At 42.8% G+C, this 15,143-nt stretch overlaps 1 protein-coding gene across 1 annotated transcript in view; it reads left to right on the top strand.

Annotated features, from left to right (window-relative positions):
* LRP1 (LDL receptor related protein 1) overlaps positions 1-15,143 on the top strand; it is a 523,305-nt gene that overhangs the window by 309,922 nt on the left and 198,240 nt on the right. The window contains exons 21-23 of the mRNA XM_073613827.1: positions 6,094-6,276; positions 6,805-7,005; positions 8,155-8,400. Of these exons, the coding sequence (XP_073469928.1) occupies positions 6,094-6,276; positions 6,805-7,005; positions 8,155-8,400 (630 nt within the window). The remainder of the gene's footprint in view (positions 1-6,093; positions 6,277-6,804; positions 7,006-8,154; positions 8,401-15,143) is intronic.

Here is a 15,143-nt window from a genome sequence, read left to right as displayed (position 1 = left end):
CAGTTTGTTTTGCATAGAGTGGCCCGATCATCCTCTTCTGGGGTCCCCCGGCGGCGCTGGTAGCAACTCCCCGCATCATATAACCCCCTAGGAGAAGTGCTCTCCCGGGGTGGTTACCTTGCGTGCGCACTCCCGAGTCCAACATTTGCATCCATAGACGCAGAATGCTGGACTCGGCCCCGCTCCCCGGCGCTGCGTCATTGGATTTGATTGACAGCAGTGGGAGCCAACGGCTGCGCTGCTATCAATCTATCCATTCAAGACCTGAGAACCCAGGGCAGTGGAAGAGCACGTCTCCACCATGGGAAATTCCAGGGCTCAGGTAATTAAAACGGGGGGGGGGGGGGGCCTGGGGGGCCGGTCACTGCCAGGTGTTTTTTTCATGTTAACCACTTCAATACAAGGCACTTAGACACCTTCCCGCCCAGGCCAATTTTCAGCTTTCAGCGCTGTCGCAGTTTGAATGACAATTGCGCGGTCATCCATCACTGTAGCCAAACAAATTTTTTATCATTTTGTTCCCACAAAAAGAGCTTTCTTTTGGTGGTATTTGATCACCTCTGCATGTTTTATTTTTTGCGCAACAAATAAAAAAAAGACCAAAAATTTGGAAAAAAAAACAAGTTTTTCTTTGTTTCTGTTAAAATTTTTTGTAAATAAGTAGGTTTTCTTCTTCAATGATAGGCACTGATATGGCTGAACTGACGGGCACTGATACGACGTCACTGATGGGCACAGATGAGGTGGCACTGACAGGCACTGATAGGTGGCACTGATGGGCACTGATAGGTGGCACTGGTATGGAGCACTGATGGGCACTCATAGGTGGCACCGATGAGCACTCGTAGGTGGCAATGATGGGTACTTATGGGTGGCACTGATAGGTGGGCACGGATGGGCACTGAGAGGTGGCACAGATGGACACTGATGGGTGGCACTGTTGACACCGATTGGTTACACTGATCACATTGATGGGTGGCATTGCTGGGCATCACTGATTTAAAATGGTGCCAGTCTGTGCCCATTTGTGGGCACATTGGGCACATGTGGATAGCCATGGGGTACATACCTGGCCATCCACATGTTGCCCGGCTCCCTGGTGGTCCTGGCGGATTCCTTGGTGGTCTAGTGTGGGCATCCGAGGGGGGGCTGTGCTGATAAACAATCAGCGCAGACTCCCCCTGCCAGGAGAGCCGCCGATCGGCTCTCCTCTACTCGCGTCTGTCAGACGCGAGTGAGGAAAAACTCATGAACGGTTCTTCCTATTGACATCGTGATCAGCCGTGAATGGACACGGCTAATCACGTGGTAAAGAGCCTCCACTGGAGGCTCTTTACCAAGATCGGTGTGTCAGACTGACACACCTCTCCACCGATCGCCGCGATGCGCGCCCCAAGGGCGCGTGGCGGCATGTTATCCTGCTGGACGTCATATGACGCCCAGTCAGGATAACCGAACCACCGCCCGGCTGTCATCTGCTATGGGCCAGGCGGGAAGTGGTTAATGCATAGGATGCATTAAGGTGAAAAAACACGAGGGTTTACAACCCCTTTAAGGCTTCATGTACACTGGCCTACATTTACCATAGCAAAATTGCGGCATGATTTTACCACGTTTTCCCGCAGCCAGCGGTCAAAACGGTGCTATCTGGAACACCATTCTACCGCATTCAGGAGAGGGAGGTTGAAGCTCACCTAAACGCGACAGCTCCTGAACTCTGCTTAAAGTGTAAGTAAACCCTTTGTTTAACGTTGTCCCTGCAGGTAAGCCTATAATAAGGCTTACCTGTAGTTACAGTGAATATCTCCTAAACATGAACGGTTTAGGAGATATTCACACTGTATGGAGCTGGTGATGTCACCAACGCATGCCATCTGAAGGGACAGTATACTCATGCTGTCCCTTCAGAGCTCCGTGCCTCCCATGTGCATGCATGGGATTGACACAATTGCGGTGCAGACAATCAGACGGCTGGAGGATGGGAACCCGGAAGGAAGACCGGGTATAGATGGAAGTGCTCAAGTGTAGGAGCTACCAGTATAGGCTAGTGTATATGAACCTAAATGCATCCTCTACATTAAAGTAAAAAATCTTCTGGGTGCAGCTCACCCCCCCCCCCCCCCACACTTACCTTGAGCCCCCACCTTGATCGAGCGATGTGCACAAGAGCAGCAGCTCTCATGGGTCTCTCTCTCCTTATTGGCTCACACAGCACTGGGAACCATTTGCTTCTGCTGCTGGTAATCACAGCCAGTAAGCCAATGAGTAGAGAGTGATGGGTGGGGCAGAGCCACACTCTGTGTGAATGGATGAGCCTGCTCCATTGCCCCCATAGCAAGAGGCTTGCTATTGGGGGCACTCGGCAGGGGGGAGGGGCCAGGACCATTTGCTGGGGACCCAAAAAGAAGAGGATCGGGGCTGCATTTTGCAAAACAATTGCACAGAGCAGGTAAGTATAACATGTTTAAAAAAAATTGCTTTAGAATCACTTTAAAGTTCCCTTTTACATAATCTTCATGGATAAAATCACATTATTCCTCTTTTTCTGATTAGCTAACAAAAGAAAAAAATAATTTCAGCCTCATACTTAGGCCTTAGTTTCCCTGACTAGATCAATTGAATTACAATGGAATTACAGACATGAACATATACTGTACAAAGCTGAGAAATGTTGAAGTAAGGTATTCTAAAAGGTCTTCAAAAGACAAATCTTTATTCAGATTTGGGAAACTGGAAAAGCATAGTTTAGTCAAACTGTGTATTTGTTTAAGAAAAAACCCTTAAAGGCTAGGCTCAGCTTTCCGTGCATTTTTTATGTTACTCCCAAATGTTGGGCGTTACATCCAGGAGCTCTTCTCCCTGCAGGCTCCTGCCTGATTTGAAGTCAGTATCATCCATTCAAAAATTTTTGAATTAAAAAAAAAATCATGACAGAGGAACTCCTGATTCTCAGTGGAGCACAAGTGTGGTGACATCTTGCAGGTGCATTTCATTTTCTTGTTCATTGAGATCTGTCAGGACAGGCCCCTGCCAGTATAAATTTAGCATTGATTATATTTAGCCTGTCTGCTATCTGCACTCATTAATAGTACAATTTAGAGAGCAACTATCAATTTGATGTAATGTCTTCAGTGTTGGAAACTTAAATAAAGGTTTTGAAGACTGAGAACAATAAAGGGACCTTTGATCTCATTATACTGCTTGGAACTGCATAGCAGTGGGCAGTCTGTTTTTCCAGTGATAACTTAGCAGTTGTGAAATATAGAAATCATGCTGTATGGCTGCTTGCACAGATGACATTGAATTGCGCAGAATCATGTTGATGAGAACAGACTATAGACAGGCTGAATGTAATCAAATCATTGGTTACACTGGCTTTGACCTGTGATGACCGCTATCAAGAAAAAAGAATAGGTAATAGATCATTTTAGCATTATTGCTTCCTGATTCCGTATATGCTTGGAAAGCTATATGGTGATTTTTAAAATATTGATAATTAGGTACTTTCATTAATCGTTATATAAGCAAGCTTGCCATTATCCTCGATGCTGCAGAAAGTGAAGGTTGGAGGTTGTGCACTATGATCCAGTTAGGCGCTATTACGTTGCACAATGCTGCAAGTCTAAAAAGTTTCTGGATTCGTAGGCTGGACAGGTATTTTCGTGAGATTGCAGAAGGGGGAAAGCTTAGGGCAATACCACTGTAGTGTTATAATGCTCTATCATAGACTTAAAAGAACAACGGAGGTGGGGAGGTGACACGGGACAAAGTAGTAGTAACAAATCGGTAGACAGTGCACATACTATGAGTTTTTCAGCTGTATATTGAATTGTTTGTCTGGAATACATCTTTAATACAGTTCTAGATGCTTTTGGTTTAAAGGCCAAATTCACCTTTTTGAAAAAATAATAAATGCCCCTATTTTTGCAGGAAAGAATTTATTATTTCCTTTCATAGGAGTCTGCAGAGCATTGTACCTGCGGTTAGTGAATCACAGGTACAATGCTAGGCTCCTGCACACATTTCCTGCAGTTCTGTTGCCCATACCGCAGTATGGGCTTCCTCTTACAGAGCTATAGGATGTGTGAATGGACTACGACCATGCTGACTAGCTTGCTTTCAGTCCATTAAGAACTATATGCTTTCTGCCTCAGGAGGCAGACATATGGAGGTGTTGGAGTGCTGCACAGCCATGCCATTTTTAAAATCTGAGAGGATCCCCCACCTGCTGTCACAGGGAGAGGGGGATTGGGGGTACAGGGGGCAGGTCTGGAGCATGTTACAAGTTACACCCTAAATATTCCTTACAAGAGAAGTTCGGGTTGTAGTTTTTTTTTTCAAAATCATACTTACCTAGGTGGATGCAGCATTGGTCCAATGCTGCATCTGTACCCCTTCGACTCCAAGACTGAGAACCAAACAATCAATGACCACTGATCGCTCGCAGTGGCGCCCTTTGCATTGTGGGCACACGGACGTGGCCCCTTTCAGGACGCTGGATGCATGGACTCCTATGGCAGGGGTGGGATGGGGTGGGTTTTTTTTAAAGCAAATGCCAGAGGCTCTAATAGGCTTCAAAATAGGGTGGGCTCGGGGCGCAGAGAGTGTGCCCTGATCCCACCCAATTGTGTGACGATAGCAAATACATTTTTGCTATTTTCACACTAGCCTTCCTCGCCGCCAATCAGGAGGCAGGGCGTCAGACCTGTTTCCTCATTGGCCAAAGTGCCAGGCCACCCTATTGGATGCCTGGCGCATAGGAAGAGGAGCGGAGGAGACACATGCTGGACTGGAGGAAGGATACCTCCGCCACCGCTCTGGTGTACTTGGAGAGGAGCCTGGCGCGGTAAGTGCCTGACCACAGGGGGTCTGTCAGAGCTAAGAGCCACAAGCCGGGGGGGGGGGGTGGGGGCACTGCCAGAGCCGCAAGTCCCACAATGGGGTGCTGTTAGAGCCGCAAGCTCCAAGGGGGGGGGTGCCGCTGTCAGAGCCCAGAGATGGGGGAGGGGGGGGGACAAGTGTGCTGTCAGCCATGACTCCCATGAGTGGGGGGTCGGTGGGCACAGTGGCTGCATATGATGGGCACAGTGGCTGCATATGATGGGCACAGTGGCTGCATATGATGGGCACAGTGGCTGCATTTGGTGGGCACAGTGGCTGCATTTGGTGGGCACAGTGGCTGCATTTGGTGGGCACAGTGGCTGCATTTGGTGGGCACAGTGGCTGCATTTGGTGGGCACAGTGGCTGCATTTGGTGGGCACAGTGGCTGCATTTGGTGGGCACAGTGGCTGCATTTGGTGGGCACAGTGGCTGCATTTGATGGGCACAGTGGCTGTATTTGGTGCGCACAATGACTGTTTTTGGTGGGCACAGTGACTGCATTGGGTCGACACAGTGGCTGCACATGATGTGCACAGTGACTGTATTTGGTGGGCGCAGTGGCTGCGTTTGATGGGCACAGTGGCTGCGTTTGATGGGCACAGTGGCTGCATTTGATGGGCACAGTGGCTGCATTTGATGGGCACAGTGAGGCTGCAATTGATGTTTTTGTTTTTTTAAAGTATTTTTCAGAATTTTTCAGTTTGTTTACGCCCCCCCCAAAATTTTTGAGCACCAGCCACTGATCGCTCAGTTCTCAGAGCTCTGTGAGCACAGAGCTGGTGACTCGATGGTCGTGATGACACCCAAGCCTGGACCGACTCTGTGACGTCAGCAGAAAATGGATCACAGGAGTGCAAAATGAACTGCACTCCTGTGATCCACAGGAAAAGTACAGCCAAACAAGCTTTGATTGTATTTCTTGTTTAAGATTTTTTCACTGAACAGGTGCATTTTGTTTTTTACAACTACTTTTTGGCCACTGATGGCAATGCATTTGTGGTCGGACTGTATAAATCACAGGACAGGATAGACAACAATATAAATGCTTGGTAAGTAAAATAGCCCCATATATGTATTTTGTCTGTGTAGCTGTTTGTCTAAATTTCAGCTTTAATGTTATTTGCAATTTTGTTCATTAAATCTTGTTATGTACATGTGTCTTTATCCTGTAATTCGACAAATTTGAATTCCATCTTTTTCCATGTGAACAGCAACTCGTCCACCTGGTGGTTGCCATACTGATGAGTTCCAGTGTCGTCTGGATGGGCTGTGCATTCCTAACCGCTGGCGTTGTGATGGAGATACAGATTGCATGGATACTAGTGATGAGAAGAACTGTGATGGTGTGACACATGCATGTGACCCAAATTTCAAGTTTGGCTGCAAGGACTCTGGTGAGGAGAGTTGCATAGGCTGCAGGGAATCTCAATGTGTTACTAACAGTATTTTGTAGTACCGTTTGCTCTGGAACAATTAATACCTAATGTATGTTGGCAATATTCCAGCCCTTCAGGGACATCAGGCAAAAGCACATACATGTTGAATTCTAGTTGTGATTTAACTAATGTGATTTGTTTTTCTCTACAGTGCCTATTCCAAGACAAGCCGTAGATTATTTAGGAAATTGCAAGTTATATTTTTTTAATGGACAGGTTTTGTTTAACGACATCTTGTAAATCACAGTGGCGTGGCCAGTAACCAGTGACTGCAAATTAAAAATCTGCTTATAGCCTACAGTAATCAGAAAATAAGCTTGATTACTGATTGGCTGTTATGAAACGCCACTGATTCTAAATGATCCTATAAATAATGAGTCTCACTGGCAGTATATATTTGGGCAACGTTAAATGTTTATGTGAAATATAGGGGATCACCGCACTTTAATGGATGCAGTTAATATACATGTATCATTCTTTTTACAGCAAGGTGCATAAGTAAAGCTTGGGTGTGCGATGGTGATAATGATTGTGAGGACAACTCAGATGAAGAGAACTGTGACTTGTTAGTGTGCAAACCTCCATCTCACACCTGTGCCAACAACACCTCCATATGTCTGCCTCCTGAGAAACTGTGTGATAGTATTAATGACTGTGGAGATGATTCTGATGAGGGAGAACTGTGTGGTAAGTGGGATAAGAACCCCTTTAATATTAATTTCCCAAATATTTTAATCACATTAAAGTGTTTGTGTTAGAAAATGGCTTTGATAAGCAGTGTCTTCATCTAAGGTAACATTTCAGAATAAAGCAACTCACTATATGTGAGCTGACCTGAATCAGAAAAAATATTCTTCCCTCTGACCCAGTAGGATCTTCCTCTGTCCTGCTTTTGGCAGTCTATGCAGTCAGCTAATAGAATATTGTGGATAGACAAGTTTTATTGAATAATATCAGTTCCTGGTCTTTATTATAAAGATAAATATATGCTGATAAATTACCTGTAGAGCTGAGGATAATGTTCAGTTACCTTGGTGAATATTTACCATTTGCTTTGCATATAGTGAGTTACTAAACAGTTGTAACCTTGCAAGGAAGGTATAGTTATTTTCATTTAGGTTTTTGTCATCATGGTGGGAAATTTCAAACCTGTGCCTTCTGCAGTTATTGCCGCTGGATCGCTTGGCATGAGAAGTTGGCGAGTTAGAGTACTCATTCTAAGAATGGAGTCTTTACACAGATAGTGTACCCACATAAAAAGATAAGAGGTCCAAAGGATATCCTTAGTTTATGGAGCAATGCATTAGTGGTTCTCAACAAGCCAAAAACCCAGAGTCAGTTGAACGTTTTCACTCATTTGTATTAACAAGAACCTGATCTGTGGCATACAGAGGGAAAATGACTATTACCAGTCCTGCCTGTAGTCATCAGCTGATCTTTTACTGATTACTAACTTACCTTGCCTTGTTCTGCACAGTGTCTCTGCAAATCTTTAATTTGTAAGTTTAGATCTACTTTGAGGATGCTTTGTAAAACATTTTATATACTGCTCCTTTGTTAAGAAGGTTTTTTGAAGCTTTCCCTTCTCATGATTTAAAGATCTACACAAATGCAGTTGCAGAATAGTAACTGTTGGATGGGGATCCCCATGCATAAACCATTGGGTTAATTCTGCCTTCTCGTCAACTCTCTTTTTGAATTATAAACCATTTCTCAGATTTGTTATTTACTCGCTAGGAAATATTTTGAAGTAATTTTATTATTTGTATATATATTTACATGATATTTCCTTCTTTCACTTTGCTCGCTTGTTGTCTTTTATGTTCTTTTGTATAGATCAGTGTTCGCTGAACAATGGTGGATGCAGCCACAACTGCACAGTTGCCCCTGGGGAAGGGATTGTATGCTCCTGTCCTCTAGGCATGGAAACAGGTCCTGACAACAAGACCTGCCAGATCCAGAACAATTGCCCTAAACATATTGGTTGCAGCCAGAAGTGTGAGCAGGAGAAATTTATAGTGAGGTGCTCCTGCTATGATGGCTGGGTTTTGGATCCAGAGCATGACACCTGCAAAAGTCTAGGTGAGTACACAACATATTTGTATCTATGCAAAATGCTTCAACTGCTGCTAGGGCATTTTTCATTCTCAGTGTTTACTGACCAGTATATATCCTCTAACACCATCATACGACTCAGAAAGAAATTATACAATTTTCTAAAAAGTTCTTTTCACTACATTATCCATTAAATTGTATTTCATGGTGATTCAAATTCTTTTTTTTTCTCTGTTTAGCAACACTGTATCCTGGCCTAGGCCAACAAGGCCCAGGCCTAGGGCAGCACTTTGCAGGGGGCAGCGCGGAAAGAGTCCCTGCCGGCTTGCGCTACACTGTTTAGTGTAGCACCAGTCCTATGGGGCGGACTGGGCTGAGAGGCAAATGAGTCTAGTGCCCCCATAAAGTGGCCGCACTGCTTCCGGTATGCGGGCAGCTGGCATTCCGCAACTGTGGGGGGGGGGGGGGGGCGCGACAACTGTCCTCTCATCCTGGACCACAAACCTTCCTCACTGTGCTATGTTTTCTGCTGCACCATTGACATGGTTATATCTTCTTAGTCCTCTCCATAAAATTATCAGAAATATGTGCTTAAAGTAGAACTATAGGCAACACTTTTTTTTTTCATTTTGGATAGAGTAAGGGAGGGTTATAACCCCTGTCAGTTTATTTTTTATCATCCCTGTCCCATTGCAGAGATTTCCCTTCACTTCCTGCCCCATAGCCAAACAGGAAGTGAGAGGAAATAAATGCAAATTAAGGGAATCCATTGCCCCCCCCCCCAGGCCCTCAGAACTAGTATCCCCACTTGAAAATTTCAGGGCGGGTCTTAAACAGCAAGGGGTGTGGTCTTGAGAGGAAGGGGTGGGTCATATTTAAATTAGGGGGTGCACAAGTTTAGTCAGGCCTAGGGCAGCACAAAACCTAAATACACTACTGCTGTTTAGGTTTCAAATTATGCAAGCACCTATAGCAAAATAATTTAGTTTGCTGTTTTATTTTGTTTTTGAATTGGTCCAGATATATTATTTCCAATACATACTGTATTTGCATTCCTTGTAGATAATTTGTTGAGATTATATAACTGTATACTTCAAAAGGAATGCTTCTTGTGTGTTTTTTTTTTTATTTTTTTACCCTGTTTGTAAAAGAATGTACATTTGGCAATTGCATTGTAAAAATATATGAATATCTTCAATAACATATTGACATCTGAACCACTAAGTATGTCATTCACGTGACAACTACTTATTCCTTCTCTTGCAAAGCTCCATCCATTTCCCCTTTCTTTTGGATGCAGTACTTAATGTATTATTGATTCTGCTGAAGGCTATTCAGGCTCCCTCTGAGTATTGCCCCTTTTCCCATTTCTCTGGTCCACTGAAGCATGAAACAAATAAAGAATATACCAAAAACTTCATTTCCTATCACCTTCTACACAAAGCTCAAGTAGCCGCAATAGCTACAAAAATGTGTAACATAGACCTCTAAATGGGGCTAAGATTGCTTCCTCAAAATGTAGAAAAGAGCAGACAGATTACAATGAGATTTTTGTTGTTCTAAACTTACCATGTGTTGAATTTGAAAAGGAAATGTAACAATGTTACTATAAGAGTAAGAAAAAGCATGATGGAAGCAAAAATAGTACATGGAAATTAAAGGAGATTAGTGGCGTCCAGCTGTACAAACTGGGTAGTAGGGAGAAAGCAGGCTACTACTGGCCAGTGAATTTAAAATCAGTAGCAGTAAAATGAATGGAATTACTCCTAAAAATAAGAATCAGTCATTTTTAAAAGACAGACTTATCAGTTTTTTATAGCGGGTGCCGCCATTTAAAGGGGAGGTAGGAGAGCAGACACACATCCGCTCTCCTCCCCTTCTTGTTGCAGACTCGGAAGTGACATGTATGTCCACTTCTGGGTCCTCGTTGACAGATTCCCCAGCCATTAAGGCTGGGAAAGAATGTATTGCAGTGTTATGTGCATTGCATTACATTCAGTGGAGCACAGCAGAGTCTCATTAAAGAGAACCTGTCACCAAAAAAATTGTTCCGTAGGAGTTGTGATTAAAAAAAAAAAAAAAAGTTTAAAAAAAAAAAATTAAGTTACACCCAAGCATTTAAAATCCCCCCTAAAAAATGGAGCCAGCCCCCCCCCCCCACATATACATACATACATACATACATACATACATACATACAAACGTAAACGTCGGGACACCTACACCTGAAAATGTTGACTGCGGTACACATGTTACATATTGCTGGAATGAGAGCAGTATTTTTGTTATTTGACAAGAAGTTTGCTGCCATTTCACGTGTGCACGCAAATTTAGGGTTTGACATGTTGGTAATCTATTTACTTGGTGCAACCTCCTGCTTTTATATTTTATCAAAAAATTTGGTAATTTATTGCATTTTTGCGCCCCCTAAAATGAACTTTAATGTGTTTTTTTACTGAAATTTTGTATTTTCTATACACAACTGCCACTATTTTGTTCTCTATGGTGTCTGCTTTCAGAAAATATATACTATTTTGGGGGTTTTAGGCCTAAAATTATTTTTTAAACGCATGCAAAAAAAAACGGCCCTGGCAGCAAAAAGGTTAAAGGATAAGTTCACCTTTAGGAACATATTGCATGTTCTACCCGCAAGCTTTGTTAGTTAAAAAAAAAAAAAAGAAAAAAAACTGGCTCCTAACTTTTGTAGCTGGCTTCTAGATTAAAAGCAAACTTGTTAAGCCCTGCCCTAAGGGGCAAGACCTGAGTGTGTGGTCTTTGCTGTAGCTCCTGAGGTAGAGATGAAAGTTGTGTGGCTTTCACTCCCAGACAGTAGCTCTTGTGAAACAAGAGACAAACAGTAGATCTAACTTGGTGTTTTAATCCCTATGATAAGTTGACACACTTGATATTGGGATTAGTGAGTTAAATAGAGGGAAGTGTAGGTAAGTTATTGGGGTCATCAAATAGGCGTCCCCTTTTGATGTTTTGTTAATAAGTCCACTGCATCTCCAAAGGGCTCAGTACCTGGTGTCCTTGATACACCCCTCTCAGCTTTAATGCCTTGTTGGAGGGAATGACCCCCCTCACCCCTCTTCTACAGAAGGTTGATTGTAGACGTAACGACAAAATCTCTGCATCCCACTTTTACAGGGAAAATCTTGGTCTTCTAGCCATTCTCAGCAGCTTCAGTTGCCAGTTCTGAATACTTGGTCCTTTTTTCTTGTGAGCTTTGTCAACACCATCTTCTCATGGCACTGTCAATTCCACAACATATGCCAGCTTGGTTGTTGTGGACCACAGAACCGTATCTGGCTTGATTGTTGTAGGTGTAGTATCTGAGGGAAATAATTTTATTTTCCCCCAGGTCCACATCCATTTTCCAATCCCGAACAGTGTGTGGGATACTTGTATCTATTGATCTTATTTGGCGCTCTGGAGATTAGCCTGTTGGTACACACCTTGTGATGTAGACATTCTTTGCTGGTGTTTGTGGGACAGCATACAGTATGTGGTGATTCACCTCAAAATTGATGTAAGCTCTCTTGGTACCTAGTTGTGCCAGCAGCTGTAAAATCTTTGAAGGGTACTTGCAGAACATCCTGTTATAAAGTGCCTTAGTGAGCCAAATGCTTGACAAAGGGTGCAAGCATGGTCTGCCCCACACCGCTGCTTCATGTTCTGGGGTGAGGTTATGAGACCATAAATAACTCAGTATCTTCAGATGCAAAAGGGTCATTTTTCATTCTGTGCAGTCCAACAGGGCTTAAGCATTGTGGACATCCAAGCTACTGTTTCACGTATGCAGTTTACTTTTTACAGCTTTTCTACTTTACTGATGGAGATTTCATAAAGTGTAAAAGGCCACATGCGAAAGAGATTCCTCTCATATGTGAGTTGTGTATAAAACAAAAAAAAATAACCTTTGCTGTCTAAAAAGAATATTAGAGCATTGATTACAGTTTAGGCATAGACTTGACCTTTTGAAACCATGTGCTGAAGACTGAAACTCAAAGATAGTGTTGTTTGGTCCCAGTAACAGAAGATATGGTTTCCGCAAACCCAAGCATTTCTGGGAAAGAACATCATAACAATTGTGAGGCATGGTGGTGGAAATGTTATGGTTTGGGGTCGGTTTGCCACTTCAAGGCCTGGGCAGTCACAGTCATCGAATCAACTATACAATCTGCATCACATCAGAGTGTGCTTATTGAGAATATGAGGCCATCCGTAGAACCAAAAATAAGTCTTTCAATGTGATAATAGACCGAAAACACACTAACAAATCTACCAGAGAATGGCTAAGAAAGAATAGAGGGTTATAATTTGCCCTACTTAAAGCCCCAATTTAATACCCTTTGAAATTTTGTAGATGATTTTGAAACAGGCAGTTCATTCTTGGAAACCCATAAACTTTGCATGAAGTGTTCAAAAAAATGTGACCAGATGCCAGAGACTGGTGAACAGTTTTACAAAATGCCTACAGGAAGTCCTAATTTCTCATCCCCAAGGATGTACTTGTTTTACTATAGTACACCATTACATCCATTGATATTTATGTTGAATAATGATCAAAAAGGCAAATGTCTCTTGTGTTTTTGTGCAAGTATGTCACCTTCATCTGTGGGCACTGGTCCTGATCTATTTTTAAGTGATATACAGTAGCTAAGGGTTTGGTGGGCATGGTATGTTACTTTTTTTTTTTTTTGCTGAGGTGTGCAATAGCACTGGTATTCATGGAGGTGTTTGTAGCATGGAACATAAAACCAGTGGAAACTGCAGTTGTACATTTCTAAATGCAAAATAATGCATTTAGAGAAAAATAGTTCTCTGACAGAGTACAATATTGGGGGAAATAGAGCTACAGGGGAAAAATATTTGGGGGGTGCTTATTTCAGATGATTGCAAAATGAGCAAACAGTGTGGCTTAGCAGTGGAAAAAGTGAATAGAATTCTGGGTGCATCACTACAATGGTCACCAGGAGAAGGAAGAAAATTCTAATTCCCCTTACATAATGTTTTAGTTGGGCCTCATGTGGAATACTGTGTCTTGTTCTGGGGCCCTTACTTTGAGGAAGACATTGATAATTTAGTACAAGTTCAGAGAGGGATAGAAAAAAAAAAAAAAAAAAAAAAGACCCGTGAAGATCTGAGGAAAAAACGTATCAGGAAAGACTGCAGGAACGTAATAAGCACAGCCTTGAGGAAATGGGGGAGAAGTCTGAAACCTTTAAAGCCTTTAAAGAAGGAGTACAGCCAATGCTTGTTTGGCTGTACTTCTCATGTGGATCACAGGAGTGTAGTTCGTTTTGCACTCCTGTGATTTGTTTTTAGCAGAGAGCGGGCAGAAGAGTCACAGTCACAGAGTCTGTCCAGGCTCAGGCATCATCACGACCATAGAGTCAGGATCCGCCCAGATCCCTGGACCTGCACCTGGCTCAGCCTCTCAGGGAGCCATTGAGAGCCTGAGTCGGATGCTCCCGCCCCCTCCAAAGCCTAGCGCTCCAGTGAGCGTGGGGGGGGGGGCAGAGCAGAGAGCGGTTCTCTGTTCACCGAACTGTTAAAACCGAGCGATCGGCGGTGTTTGATCTCTTGGTTCTCAGTGTTAGAGGTGCCGGGGGACAGATGCAGCATCAGACCGATGCTGCATCCACGTAGGTAAGTATGATAAAAAAAATAATTTAACACCATACATCTCTTTTAAGTACTTTAAGGACATGAATAAAGTTCAGAAGCACAGTATTTTTAATATGAGCAGATTTTCAGCAGAGAATGAGGGGTTGATTTACCACAGGCAAATAGGCTGTGCACTTTGAATAGGAAAGTTGTATTTTTCAAGGAAATTTATCCTTAGAGCTTAGTGAATGTAATTAAATTTCACTTTGCAACAATAGCCAATCACATTCAAGGCAGATAAAAAAAAGTAGTATTTTTGCTTGCACATGACTGGGTGATGGAAGTCAGCAGAGCCTCACCTCATTCGCTATGCTCTGAAAAATAAAAAAATTTTCAAAGTGGACAACCTATTTGCCTTTAGTCAAATCAACCCTAGTGAGTCAATCAACAGTAAGTAAATCCAAACATGCTTGGGACAAACCTAGATCTCTACTTGGACAAAAGGAAAAAAAAAAATCCCAAAAAAGGAATACACTCAATAGACCACTTGGTCTTCTACCGTAATTTTTTCATGTTTCTATGAACTATATTTATGTTGTCCTTGTTAAATATGCTACTATAGGCAAAAGTCTAGTGTGCCTCACTGTAAAAGGTGAGACAATATCTGAGGCATCTCATATTGTATCAAAATAAATTTCACCATTATCTTTTTTTTTTTTTTATTTAATGTTACAATTACACGTTGGCATATGCAGTAACTCTTTGGCTTGGATCTGCAGTGTTTACACATTTATGGAATTGGGAAGTTTAACATTATTACACTCAGGATGGTAGATCCAAGGAGTTGTTTTTATAGACATTGGCTCAAAGTACAAAACAATCGACTGCAGCTGTTCATTTTATGTGTTGGTGACCTTTTTAGAAAGCCAAACTATCCAGTTTTGTGGGCTTCTACTTAGGAATTTTCACCAGTAGAGGGTAAACAGACCCAACCTTGGTTCATATTTTTGTCGTTTCTCATCATGGTATAGCAATTTGTTGCCATTACATTTTCCACAGAAGCAATGACCCAGTTTGAAGCTCTAATACAGTTTCTATACATGGGGGGAATCTTTGTTTATCCATTGACCTGGGAGTGCTGGTACTATCCAAATGAG

This window comes from Aquarana catesbeiana, linkage group LG02 (genome assembly GCF_042186555.1).
Source record: "Aquarana catesbeiana isolate 2022-GZ linkage group LG02, ASM4218655v1, whole genome shotgun sequence".
Classification (NCBI taxonomy): Eukaryota; Metazoa; Chordata; class Amphibia; order Anura; family Ranidae; genus Aquarana; species Aquarana catesbeiana.
This window is presented reverse-complemented; position numbering and strand designations above follow the sequence as displayed.